The sequence below is a fragment of the Chrysochloris asiatica genome, unplaced genomic scaffold (genome assembly GCF_000296735.1).
Source record: "Chrysochloris asiatica unplaced genomic scaffold, ChrAsi1.0 scaffold00145, whole genome shotgun sequence".
Lineage (NCBI taxonomy): Eukaryota > Metazoa > Chordata > Mammalia > Afrosoricida > Chrysochloridae > Chrysochloris > Chrysochloris asiatica.
In genome coordinates this window covers 270,461-284,316 of record NW_006408663.1, presented here as the reverse complement: position 1 = coordinate 284,316, position 13,856 = coordinate 270,461, and the positions used below count along the sequence as shown (strand labels likewise).

The window sequence follows — 13,856 nt, the reverse complement described above, 5'->3', positions numbered from 1 at the left end:
AAACCCTGTACAGGGTCGATATGAGTCAGAACTGACTCCACGGCACATAATAACAACAATGACATTGCAGCTTCTAACACTAGACGCTTTCTGGTGTCACTAAAGCCAGCTGGCCCCAAAAATTTTGCCCTAAAGAAATCTTTAAATTTTGAACAAAATAATTCCTGAAATCATATCTGAACCAAGTAAGAGTGTAGCCTAATTAGAAACGAGTGCCTACATTACACATTATACCCTTAAAATATTATCAATATGTGGTCAAGTTGACAACAGCAACTTAAAAGAATAGATGAGAAACAAAGGGACAGGGATGTTGATAGAATCTCTCATCCACGTGCATAATAAAATGGCTGCTTGCCACGCTTTAGCTCTCCTTCCCGGAACCTCTCTTCCTACCGACTGGAACTTCCTCTCTCTACGTGCATGGCATCCCTACTCAACCTACCACCTACCGCCACTACTCTCAACCCCGCCCTCTTTAACCAGTATAAAAATCCCTCTCCAGCAACACGCGATCTCTCTTGCTCTCCTTCCTCCTGACCCTCAATAAAGCCTTACACGTGGGTGTTTGTGTTCCGGCTCATTCCATCTCACATAACTTTCATTGAAAATCCCAATTTTAAATTAGAATCTTGCCCCCCTTCTCAACCCTGCCTCCCTCCTCCCTATAACCACAAGGCATCTCTCTCAGGTACTGAAGCTCTACATCATCTCCCTCCTCTACCCCACATCTCCACCCCACTGTCCCACCCGGATCATATATGGTTCATTGATGGCAGTTCCACCACTTCACCTACAGGCCAATGCCAGGCCGGCTATGCCACTGTATCCTCAGATAGGGTAACTGAAGCCGTGTCTCTTCCCTTTAACACAACTTCCCAAAAGGCTCCCCTATAAACAACAGTCTCCTAGTCTTACAACTACTTCAAGCAGCAAAACTCCCAACACAAGCATAAGTCCTACACTATAGGAGTCATCAATCCACCGATGACCCCATCTCACAGGGAAACAACAAGGCCGACCGCAAAGCAAAACGAACGGCCATGCTCCCACCTCCATCCACACAAATGCTTGCTGCTCTCCCTATAACATCCCTCTATAACCTCCTTGAAACACAGGAATGGCTCAAACAGGGAGCCATACTCTCTGGGGACTGGCTTCTTCTCAAGGGACTGTACATTCTCCCCAGGTCACAGGCCACACGCATCCTCATGGATACCTCCCAACCACCTCATCCCCACTTGTTGACTGTATCCCGACCCTAAGTATGGTCCATCATTTGTTGCTAACCCACGCAGACCAATTTTTACCCAAACCCCACCCAACAGAACAACAGGGCACTCTCTCTGACCTCTCACCAGACGAAAGCTCTCTGCTGACAAGTCTTTCTCCTCTCCTCGCTAGCCCCTATCTCCACATACTCCCTTAGACATACCTCCATGTCAACTTGCCATACGTCCTTCCTCGCCCGCTTCAGGGCACTATATCGTCCTTGCAGTAGGCTTCTTCTCTGTCTCAGCCCCCACGTGGCCTCGCCATTCTCGAATACTCTTCGCCTTACTCTTCTTATATTGGGACTTGTCATCATCCCAGTATGTTCTCTATACTCTTTATCTCAACCTTGATGACCAGATTATGCCTTAGCCAAAATGGCAAAACATGCTCAACCCCTCATACAGCCACAGATTGTTCCAGTGTCTTGACCTTTATGCACTCTGCTTGCTATCTGGGACAAACACCTGTCATCAAGCAGTTTTGTGGAATCAGAGTATGGTACCTGTCCAAACTCTCTGCCCTGTAGGGACCTGGGGTACTCAGCCATTCCCACCAACCCAGTCCCTAAATCATATCCTAATACAATCACCATACACTACACAGGACCTCTCCTCATGGACACTGGCCTCAGTAATTCCACCAACCTCACCTGCATAACTACAACAACATCACTAATCTTTCCTCCCTCTCTCTTCCAGGTGCACTGACATAACAAAGGTGAGCAACCCAACATGTGGGCCAAAAGGAATATTTTTCTTACATGGAAAAAAATTTTAAATGCCTACACGCACAACACCTGTGTGGGTAACATATTTCATCCCTAGGGCCTGAATATTAACTCCATCTGATTAGTAACATCTATTACAAAAATGATCAGAGGCCTTGAACAGGGACATGGAGAGGGTAGCAGACACCCTCCTTGCCTTACAAAATCAAGTTAACTCACTAGCTGAAGAAGTACTCCAAAACCGACGCGGTTTAGATCTCACAGCTGAGAAAGGAGGAATATGCCAGACCCTATCTAGGTGAGGAATGCTGTTATTTTGTCAATGGATCTGACATAGTCCTCAGCAAGGTAAAAGAATTAAAAGACAGAATTTGCACTAGGCAATCAGAAACAGCCAACTATGGTTGGACTCTAATGTCCTCCTGGTGACCTTGGCTCCTCCCTTTCCTAGGGCCATTAACTATAATCCTCCTGATAACGTCGTTTGGCCCTCCCTGTTTCACTGTCTTCAAAATTTTCTTCAGGAATGCCTGAGGGCCTTCACAAACCAGATGGTAGGTGAATTCCTCATGGCCAGATGCCAACCACTGCCAAGCAACAGGACCAGCCAGCCAGAAGAACATGCCAGATACACAGTTTCCTCCTCTTCACCCGCTTCCAGCAGGAAGCAGCTCCAGAAGAGATGACCTCCACCCCTGTACCCATAACAACAAAACGCTGTAATGACAGAATCTCTCATCCACGTGCATAATACAATGGCTGCTTGCCACGCTTTAGCTCTTCTTCCCGGAACCTCTTTTCCTACCTATTGGAACTTCCTCTCTCTACCTGCATGGCATCCCTAGTCAACCTATCACCTACCTCCACTACTCTCAACCCCGCCCTCTTTAACCAGTATAAAAATCCCTCTCCAACAATACACACTCTCTCTTGCTCTCTTTCCTCCTGACCCTCAGTAAAGCCTTACACGTGGGTGTTTGTGTTCCGGCTCATTCCATCTCACAGAAGTTTCAAAAAAATTGTCAAGAAAGGTGGAACTTACAGAATGTAACCAATGCCACACATGTATATTTTCAACAGTATTAAAAAAAAAAAAAAAAAACTAGAAACTTAAGTTTCTTCTAGTCTCATAGTCAAACACATACAAATACTCTAATATAAATAAGGAGTCCTGGTGTGGCGCTGTGGGTTAATGCACCAGACAGCAAAGTCGTCTGAATAGCAAGGTTGGCGGTTCAGGCTCACCAGCTTCTCCTTGGAAACCCTATACAAGAGTCATTATGCTTCGGAATCGACTTGACGGCACTCAACAACAACAACAATATAAATAAAGTTCATCAATCCTCAATTCATATTTTTTTTTTAGAAAAAAAGGGGGGTGGAAAGAGATTTAACGATGTCTCCCTTGTCCACAGGTTCCCTACTTTCACCAAAATGGGAGTCAGGAGCCCTGAGTTCCTTCTGCAGCTTCTCCATTAAGAACCTGGGTGACCTTGGAGTCAACTCTATTAAACCCCTGTCTTACAATTTCGACTCATGTAGGGCAGAACTGTCCCGTAGTGTTTTCAAGGCTGTACTCTTTATCTCTCGGTTAACAGCCAAGCACCACCCTTCAGTTCTTAGGAAGACAAGTGGTAACTAAAAACTCTGAACTAACCACACCTAGGCAGGGGCCAGACTGGTTTCCCACCTTCTCCTTCCCCAGCTCTGCCCCCTTCTCCTCTGGTCCCATCATCTCCCAGATTCGCTCGTAGGTCATCGCCTTCTTCCGCCACGCCCCGCCCCTCAGGCCCCACCCAATCCCGACTGAACCCACCACGTGAGACGGCAACCCGGGTAGGTAAGTGAGCGCTGGGGGCGCTGTGGAGTCAGGGTCTGCGTTCTCTGCCGCAACCTTGGGGGAAGAAGAGGACTTCAGGCTTCCCGCAGATCGGAAAAATCTGCTCAAAACCGCCTGCCTTGCTGGGGCCGAGTCGGAGGCACGAGCGCCATCAGAGGCAGGCTTCCGGCGCGACATCGTAGGAAAGGAATGGCAGCCAGAAGACAAGACTAAGCCGGGGAGCGCGAGCCCGCGGCCACAGTTCCCAGGTTTTCGCGGACGCGAGCACGTCGCGACCCAAGTGTGCGGCGGAGCGGGAGGCGGGGCAGCGGGCGGAGTCTCTAGTCTGCACTAATAGGACTAATGGGGCGGAGTGGCCACAGTTTCGCGCCAAACTTCCGTGGTAATCCGGCGGTCAAGCGAGTGTGCTGAAGCGTTCACTCTTACTGTCATGGTTCGTCCGATAAACTGCATCGTCGCTGTGTCCCAGAACATGGGTATCGGCAAGAACGGAGACCTCCCCTGGCCCCCGCTCAGGTACCTGCCAGGCCGGGAAACAGACTGGTTGGTGTAGGCTACCAGTGATCTGGGCATTGGGTGGGGCACTGACGGGCCGCCTCACCAGTGGAGGATGGGAAAGAGAGGGTCTGACTTTTACCCTGAACCGATAGGTGGGCCCGTGATTCCTTCCACACCACCAATCGGATAGGCTAAATTGTTGAGTTTTTGGTTTCCGTCCCAATTGTGCTGCGCCGCAGCTTCCAGGCGGAGCCCAGGCCCAGAGCAAAGTTCAGGCCAGCATTATCCTGCGCGTACTGCTCCCAGTAATGCTGTATTTCTCTGACTTGTAGGAATGAATTCAAATATTTCCAAAGAATGACCACGACCTCTTCAGTAGAAGGTAACATGGGTGGTTTTAATTGATTCTGGTAGCAAATTTCTCACTTAAGTTAACAGTTTAAATTTTATTTATATAGCAACCTTTCCTATATAAATTAACGTGTTAATTTGGGACCTTTTCCTTTACTATTGGAGTATGTACAGTTCCCAAGGATATTTCAAATTTCACTTTTTTCTTTAAAAGTATATGTGGGTTCGCTTATGAAATAAAGATATTGGCCAAAATGAGCAGCTCAGTAGAGGCTTATCTAGCCAGAGATGTAAGGGTGGAAAGGAAACCAGAGGAAGTGTTTGGAATAATCCTGAAAGATGATAAGGACTGAAGAAGGGCAGTCGAGAGTGAGGACAGAAATCCAAGACTCTGTTAGATGTTGCTCCATGATCCAGAAGCTAAAGTTGATGCAGAATAGCATCAAAGATGAACTCCTACGTTTTCAGTGTAAGAGTCTGAGTGACAAGATAATAAAGGAATGGAAAGAAGCGCGCAGCTGTGGTGAAGACAGTTAGGAGGTGCCTATAGCACATCCAGGATAATGTCAGACACAGGGAGGGAGCTGGAGACAAGACAAGAGGACAACTCAAGGAAGAATATGGGGATGAAACAGAGCAGCTGAGCACCCTAGACCCATGGAATGAGAAAGTCTTTGTGCCTGCAGGCAGGAGGCTAGCTTGCAAAATGTGCCCTTTGGTCGTTTAAATAAATACTTTTGGTGTGTTTTGTGTACATCAAAAAACAAAAAGAGATAATAAAGGTAAATACTGTAGGCTAATGCGTCAGACTGCAAAGTCGTTTGAACAGGAAGGTCGGTGGTTCAAGCTCACCAGCTACTCCTTGGAAACCCTATACAGGGTCGCTATGGGTCGGAATCTACTCAACGGCACTTAACAACAACAACAACTGTGCTAACCGATGGTGCGTGCAATCAAGGCAGTGAAACAAAATAAGATTGGTTAAGTGTAAAACTGATTATTTGCCTTGTAAACCTGTACAGGGTCGCTATGGGTCGGAACCAACTCGACGGCACTTAACAACAACAACAACAAACTATTACTCAATTCACAATAAAAGCCTTTTGTAAAAATTTTTAAAAAAACAGACTATGGGAATAAAAGGATGCCCCGTTTAAAACTTGAGAGATATCTCTGTAAACAGGGACACAAGTCAGGCAAACAGTACCTCAGAAAGGAGTAGCTGCTACACAGACTTTTCACAGGACACAGACAAGGCCCCCATTGATTTGAGCCTTAAGTAAGTCACTGAATGGAAAGAATACTCAATTTGGTCTGGTAAAGCATCCAATTCCTCACTTGTTTACCTGGTTTTCAATAGATACATTATTGTTAGATGAATGGAAGAGTACCAAAAGCCATTTCTCCCCTTCTCTCTCCCGCACCCCATATATAATTTAGGTATATATGGATGTTTGGAGTTATGGTGTGATACTTAATAAGCACTGGACTGCAAACCACAAGGTCACTAGTTCAAAACCCACCAGCCATTCCTTGGAAACCCTATACGAGGGTAACTGAGTCAGAACCGACTCAACAATAGTTAACAACAACATACAGATATTTGTGTGTGTCTGTATGTGGGTGAGTTGTTGATTACCATTGAGTTGGATCTAACTCAGCAACCATGTATAAGGTCCTATGTTCGGAAGTAACTTGGTTCTAAATGTTGTTGTTATGTGCCATGGAGTCGATTCCGACTCATAGCTACCCTGTACAGGGTTTCCGAGGCTGTAAATCTTTACAGGAGCAGAAAGCCTCATCTTTCTCCTGCAGAACAGCTGGTAGTTTCGAACTGATGACCCTGAGTTAGCAGGCCAATTCGTAACCTAAGGAGCTCTGGTAGCGTAGTGGTTACGAATCGGGCTGCGAACCTTAAGGTCAGTGGTTCGAAACTACCAGCTGCTCCGCGGGAGAAAGATGAGGCTTTCTACTCCCATAAAGATTTACACCCTCGGAAACCCTGTACAGGGTCGCTATGGGTCGGACCCGACTCAACGGCACTTAACAACAACAACAACATGCTACCAAAGCTCCTTGAATAGTAAAGCAAAATATGGAAAAATGCTTAGTCTTACTAGTTGAGGTTTGTAAATATTTTGTTTAAATATGATAAAACTAATTGACTGATTGGAGTCCTGGTGTGGCACTGTGGTTGAATACGCTGGATTGCAAAGTCACTTTGAACCACATGGTCAGTGGTTCAAGCTCACCAAATGTTCCACGGAAACTATACAGGGTTGCTGTGGGTTGGAACCAACTCGACAATACTTAACACAACAATTGACTAATTTTATGATTTTTAGGGATGCATACTTGTACATTGCTCTTGGTGGTCTCTTAGTACATACCAAAAATCATAGGAAGTGTTTCTGTTCCTTGGATCCAAGTACCTGACTCTCAAGATCTTTTTCTCCTAAGAAATTAAACCCAAGCTGGAAGCTATATATATGAAAGAGACTTGCTGGGTAGCACAAGCTGTTGAGCATTGGACTATTAACCAAAAAGTTGTGAAGTTCAAATCCATCCAGAGATACCTCAGAAAACAAGTTTGACAGTCTGCCTACAAAGGCTCATAGCCTGAAAATCCTATGAAGCATCTTTACTCCGTCCACATGGGCCGCCATGAGTTGGACTTGAGTAGGCAACAAGTAACAATATTTAAGGTAATAGTCACAGAGTTGGTGATTCAAACCTACCAGCCACTCCTTGGAAACCCTGTATATGAAATGGAACTGACTCATGGCACTTAACAACAGCAGCATTTAAACTTGTGGGAGCATAGTGGCTCCATGTGATAAGTACTGGATTATGAACCACAAGGTCCACGGCAGTTCACACCGTCACCCACTGCTCAGGAGAAAGATGACACTTTCTGCTCCTGCAAAGATTTCAAGCCTTGGAAACCCTAAACAGGGTCGCAGTGACTCAGAACCGACTTAACAACAATTTTAGCTTTTTTAAATTAAGTTTTAGCTTTTTAAAATAGGTCCACTAGATGGCACTCTAACAATTGTTGTTGTTGTTGTTAAGTGCCTTCAAGTCGATTCTGACTCAGAGCAATCCTTTATAGGGTTTCCGAGGAGCAACTGGTGGGTTTGAACCACTGACCTTGAGGTTAGCAGTCCAGGCCTTATCCTAGAGCACCTCATCAGGATACTCAAAAAGTTCGTGGAAAAATTAAATTGAAAGATAATTTGATTTAATGTTTGAAAGCCCCCTTGTGTGTGTATCTACATGTGATGAATATATTTTTCCAAAAAAAAATGTTTATTCTTTCTATTGATTTTACAGGGAAACAGAATTTGGTGATTATGGGTAGGAAGACCTGGTTCTCCATTCCTGAGAAGAATAGACCTTTGAAAGACAGAATTAACTTGGTTCTTAGTAGAGAACTCAAGTAAGTACCGTACTTTAACCAATTTGTTGTTGTGGTTGTTGTTATGTGCCGTCGAGTCGGTTCCGACCCATAGCGACCCTGTACAGGGTTTCTGAGGCTATAAATCTTTACTGGAGCAGAAAACCTCATCTTTCTCCCATGGAACACCTGGTAATTTCGAACTGCTGACTGTGAGATTAGCAGCCCGATTTGTAACTGCAAGAATATTCAGTGTATGATAAAATAAAATAGCTGAAAAGCAGCTATTAATGAAGCTGCTTCATGTCATTAAGGTGATTACAGGAAATGATTACAGCAATAATTTATGCCACACTAGCAGTAATTTATTCTGATTCCATAACCTTGAAAAGTTACAGTAAATTTCATAGTAATACTTGAGTAACTCAAATATGAATTGCTTAGTGTAGCTAATAATTTTTTCTAGTTTCCTGTAAAATCAAAATAGTATGTGTAAGGACTTGAAAAAATTAAGAGGTTATCCCCTCTCTGAACTTAGCCCTGTTACCATTAGAAAGTCCTGGTGTGTCACTGTAGAATAAGCATTAGACTGTTAAGCATAAGGTTCAAATCCACTAGTTGGTCCTAGGAAACCTTATACTGGTCGTTATGAGTCAGAAACAACTTCAGATCAGAACCAACTTCAGAGCACTGAACAACAATAGCAATTTATTCTTTTTTTTTTTTAAGGTTTTATTGTGTACTGAATGATAGCTTACATGGGAGACCATCAGTTTTACACTCATCATTTCATTTCAATGATTACAGTCTCCACCGTGCTTCATCATTCAACAATATTTGCTTCTATTTTCTCTGTTTTGTTAATGGTGGGGCTTTTTGTTTTGTTGGTGGTGTTTGTTTATTTTTTGAGGGTGGATTGTACACAAAAGAACTCAGGAATATAACATTTAAACGACCAAATGGCACATTCTGCCAGCCTGCCTACTGGCCACCAGCACACAGCCTTTCTCATTCCATGAGTCTAGAGTCCTCAGCTGCTTTGTCTCTCCATGTTCTCATCTCTGCCTCCATCTCTGGTGTCACTGCTTCTCTGGATAGGATCCCACATTCCACTTGTGTTCTTCTCCCTTGATGGGTTGTGAACCGTAAGATTAACTGCTTCCCCTTTTTTGTTACAAAACTTCTACCTTTAAAGTTGTGACAGTCACAATTAGCCATGATAACAATTATTCACTATTGAGTCTTAAGAATCTTATCCCCATCTCCTTTCACCAGACCAGTCTAGACAAGGTGAAAACTATTCAGTGGGGATTCTGCCTTCCCCCGCACACTCTGAAACTAAACTCCATCTTGAAAACTTGTGAGTCACTTTGTGCCTTTATGTTGTTGTTGTTGTTAAGTGCCATCAAGTCGATTCCAACCCATAGTAACCTTGTATAGAGTTTCCAAGGAGCAACTGATGAACTTGAACCACTGACCTTGCAGTTCAAGCGACTTGCAGTCTGACACATTAGCCCACAGTGCCATGCCAGGACTCCTCATGCCTTTATAGGCCCCCCATTTTAGGTAGCCAATTTCTCATTTGCCCGTCCCTATCAACATCGATGGACTCAAGCGTGGCCCAGGATCAGGCAGTGTTTCGTTCTGCTGTGCATAAGGTCGCTATGGGTCAGTACCAACTCGATGGAACCTAACAACATCAACCCTATATAGAAAGGAAATAGGATTGATATTTTGATGTGAAGACTCCTTCCCTCTCAGTTGGTATTTTGAGCTACTATATCCGTAAGTATAGATCAAGTTCATCAAATCATAACAGTTTACACTTGTTTCCTTTATCAATTTTTTATCTTCCTCAAGTCAAGTTCTAATCATCAAGCCATCAAAGGTAGGTCAGATGGTTACTGTCTACAAGTGTAGGCGTTCACGTCTCCCATCACGTCATATTAGCTGGATACTTCACTCTCAGCTCTAGCCCTCCGTGGCTATGCCCTTGTCCATGGGCTCAGGAGTCCCCAGGTCTCACCACACTTCAGACCAACCAGCCCTTCCTCTTCTCTTTCTTATCTCCATAGATGAGCGTCTTTATCTTCAGTCCATATCTTCATTGCTACTTTTTCCCCTCATCCAGTCACCAGCAGACCAACGTGGTCGCCAGCAAGCTTACATACTTGCTCATGTGTTCCCTTTGAGTTTCAGTTTTGAAGGGGGTTTGTCCTGAAGAGACTTGATTGCTTGTCTTGATTGCTCCTTGGCAAGCAACTTGCTTGTTCTTGTAGTAACCAATCAGACTGCCATTTTTGTTTTTTATTTTTCCTGCTGGTGTTTCTTTCAAGAAGTATCTTCTGTTACTCTAGCTGTTTGAGGCTGGTCTGCTTTTCCTTTCAAGTGGGAATATCATACCTCAGAAGGTTCTGGAGGGGGCTCAGGATTCCACCTAAGGTCCTATGTACTTCATAGGCTCTGCAAGAGGTCTGCTTCATTGGGCAAGTTGTAGAACCCCTTTTAGGTATTCCCGTCAGCTATAGGCTGAAGATAGGCTTACAAGCTTTCTGTAATCATGTTTCCCGATACCCCTTTGTATCCTACTCAAGTGGATAGAACTTTTACAAGATAGCCTGAACTTTTATACTAGTAGGCAAGGGAAACCAATATTCATAAGACAGTCAAGCATGTTAACATTATTTAACCTCTTTTACCCATTCAGAGTCTGCCTTGATCCCTGTATCAGAGAGCCCTGTTGTTCCAAGGTTGAGCAGACATCATTTTTACCTCTGTCCCATTTAGCCCAACAGAAGTTTATTCTTATTGTGTGAAGTGCCATCGAGTCGGTTCTGACCCATGGCGACCTTGTACAGGGTTTCCAAGGAGCTGCTGGTGAGCTTGAACCACCGACCTTCCTATTCAAACTGACTTTACAGTCCAGCGCATTAACCCACAGTGTCACACCAAGGACTTAGTGAACCACAAACTCAGTTACTTACATTGTTTACTCTGTGTCTAAGGATAGAATTTTAAGGATTGAAATGGTTCTAAGGATAACTATGTCTCTACTAGGATTTTCCTTTCCTCTGATTTAGCCTTGTAGATAGTTCCAGATACCCTTTGGGATGGAAGTATGTCAGAGCATGTTTTGACCTTGGCCAACGCTTCCATGTTATTTATTCCACAGGTGAAGTAACCTGGTTTCTATTGGATTTGTTTCTTTGGATAAAAAGAAAGAAAAAAAATGTTGGTTCTAACCCACTAAAATAACTTACTGAATGAACTTCAGGGGGAATTTTGGGAGGGAGGGAAACTGAATTTAATCTTTAGGCAAAGTTCGGAATTAGCATGCTAACTGTTCTGTGGTGCTGCAAGATGATACACTGGACACCAAGGTTAGTTTGAACTGCAAAATTGGTGGTTCAAACCCACCAGTTGCTCCTTGGAAATCCTACATGGGGTCGCTATGAGTTGGAAATAACTCAACGGCACATAACAACAACAACTTCTTAGATTGAGAACTGACTGATAGACAGCAGAACTTTAGCTGATGGACAAAGAAATTAAAAAATAAAGTGCATTTAAAAAAAATCATCATACTAAATGAAGGTTGAAAACATTACACAGCCTAAACTAAGTTGATGCAGATGCCTATAGAGGCTTTTCTCCCAGATCCCTCCTAGAGTGACACAGGTATAAACTTGGAGGAAGATATTCCAGAATACATATGATCTGTGGGGGACGGGGAGTATGTCTGGTACATCTTGCCACCTGCCTTACTCTTAATGCTATTCTCTCTCTCCTGGTTGCTAGGATATTCTGATTAGCTTTTTACTTGGGGTAAAATCCAAATTTGCAGACTACATTGCTATTCCAGGGATTCTTTTAAAAACATATTCTTGAATACTGCTCAAGTTTATTTATGGCTAGTTTGAGCTAAAGCAGACATCGAGACATCTCAGTTGGGAAGATGTTCAATAGAGACCCCAATTCTCAAAAACTGCATCTTAATTTCTATGACCTCCTTGTAGTAAGAACCGTAATGACAGTGGTTAAAGCACTCAGCTGCTTATCAAAGAGCTAGTGGTGTAAACCCACAAGCTACTCTGTGGGAGAAAGATGTGGTGATCTCCCTCCATAAAGGTTTATAGCCCATGTCCTATAAGGTCGCCGTGAGTTGCGATTTACTACATGACGCTGAGTTTGGATTGGGTGGTATATGTGATTAGGCTTGGTTACTTCAAAGTCTTTATTATGAAGCATGCTTGAAAAATAGGTCAATACACATATAAAAATTAATAAGTTCAGTTTTCTGCTGCTTTCCTACTTGCTGACCAGTTCCACACATATAATGAGCACCTGTTAGGTGACGAGCCCTGTTCATTGCCATTGAGTTTGTTCCAACTCACAGCAACTCTCTATAGGGTTTCCAAGGAGCATCTGGTGGGTTGGGAAGCCTGACCTTGTGGTTACCAGTACAGTGCTTATCTTGCAGCATCACACCAGAACTCCTAAACAAGAGGGTAAAGATAGATGTGTGTACATAAACCACCATTACTTATGCCAGCCTTTGAGATAGTCAGTTTTTCTCACCCCATCGTCAAAACGTAGATGGAAACTGAATCTTTAAGATAACCCCAAATTTACAGCCAGACACTAGTTATTTTAGGTAATTTATTTTCTTTGTAAGATATGGGATAAAATGCTTTGGGAAAGCTTTCTAGATAACTACATTGTGGGTTTAAAAGAAATTGTAAGCAACCACATTTGGAAAACAGGTATTTCTTGAAATTGTTAGACATAAAGCTGTCACGTGACCCAGAAATTCCATTCTTAAGAATATGGATCCCTGGTGGCGTTGTAGGAGATCAAGCCCAGTAGCTACTCTGCCAAAAAAAGATGAGTCTGTCTGTACCAGTAAGGATTTACAGCCTCCGAAACCCTACAGAGGATTACTATGAGTCAGAATTGATGGGATACCCGAGAGAGAGAGAAGTATATACTCAAGAGAGAGAGAAACATTATCTATGCAAATACTTGTGTACAGAAACTTTCATAGCAGCAGTGTTAATAATAGCCAAAAAGTAGAAACAACCCAGTCCATCAATAGATAAATGGACCAACAAAATGTGGTAGAGCATTACAATGGGATATTCTGCAGCCATAAAAAGGAATGAAGTACTGATTCATACGACAATATGGAGCGATTCCTTAAAACATTGTTATGTGAAAGAGGCTAGACACAAAAAGCCAGCTATTATGGCCAGATATTATATAATTATGTTTGTATGCAATGTCCAGAATAGGCAACTCCAGAGAGCCAAAATAGATTAGTGGCTGCCAGGGGTTGGAACATTAGGGGCAAATGGAAATGATCACTGATGGACCTGGGGCTTCTTTGCAGGTTCATAAAAATGATCTAAAACTAGATGGTGACAATGGTTGTACAACTCTGAATATACTCACAGTTCCTAACTGTACTAAGCATGAATTATATGGTTTGTGATTGACAGCGCAGCAAAACTTTTTTTTTCCACCTCTACAAAAAAGCATAGGAACCAAAAGGAAAGCACTCCTCTATCTAGTAAGCCTCAGCCCAAAGGCACTCAACTTCTGATTCCATTCCTTTTTCTTTAAAAAATAGTTTTACTGCTATGATACAACTTTGACTGCCTCTTTAGAAAACCCAGAATTACCTGTTTGATGACATTGGGTGCCATCAAGTCATTTGCTTCTTACAGCAACCCTATGCATAACAGAACGAACCGCTGGCCCAGTCTGTG

At 43.4% G+C, this 13,856-nt stretch overlaps 2 protein-coding genes across 2 annotated transcripts in view; one reads left to right on the top strand and one right to left on the bottom strand.

The window, feature by feature from the left end:
• The window catches only part of MSH3 (mutS homolog 3), a 280,941-nt gene extending 276,922 nt beyond the window's left edge, over window positions 1-4,019 (bottom strand). The window contains exon 1 of the mRNA XM_006870606.1: window positions 3,819-4,019. Within this exon, the coding sequence (XP_006870668.1) occupies window positions 3,819-4,019 (201 nt within the window). The remainder of the gene's footprint in view (window positions 1-3,818) is intronic.
• A 248-nt stretch (window positions 4,020-4,267) lies between these two features.
• The window catches only part of DHFR (dihydrofolate reductase), a 26,588-nt gene continuing 16,999 nt past the window's right edge, over window positions 4,268-13,856 (top strand). The window contains exons 1-3 of the mRNA XM_006870585.1: window positions 4,268-4,358; window positions 4,673-4,722; window positions 8,025-8,130. Of these exons, the coding sequence (XP_006870647.1) occupies window positions 4,273-4,358; window positions 4,673-4,722; window positions 8,025-8,130 (242 nt within the window). The 5' untranslated portion in view covers window positions 4,268-4,272. The remainder of the gene's footprint in view (window positions 4,359-4,672; window positions 4,723-8,024; window positions 8,131-13,856) is intronic.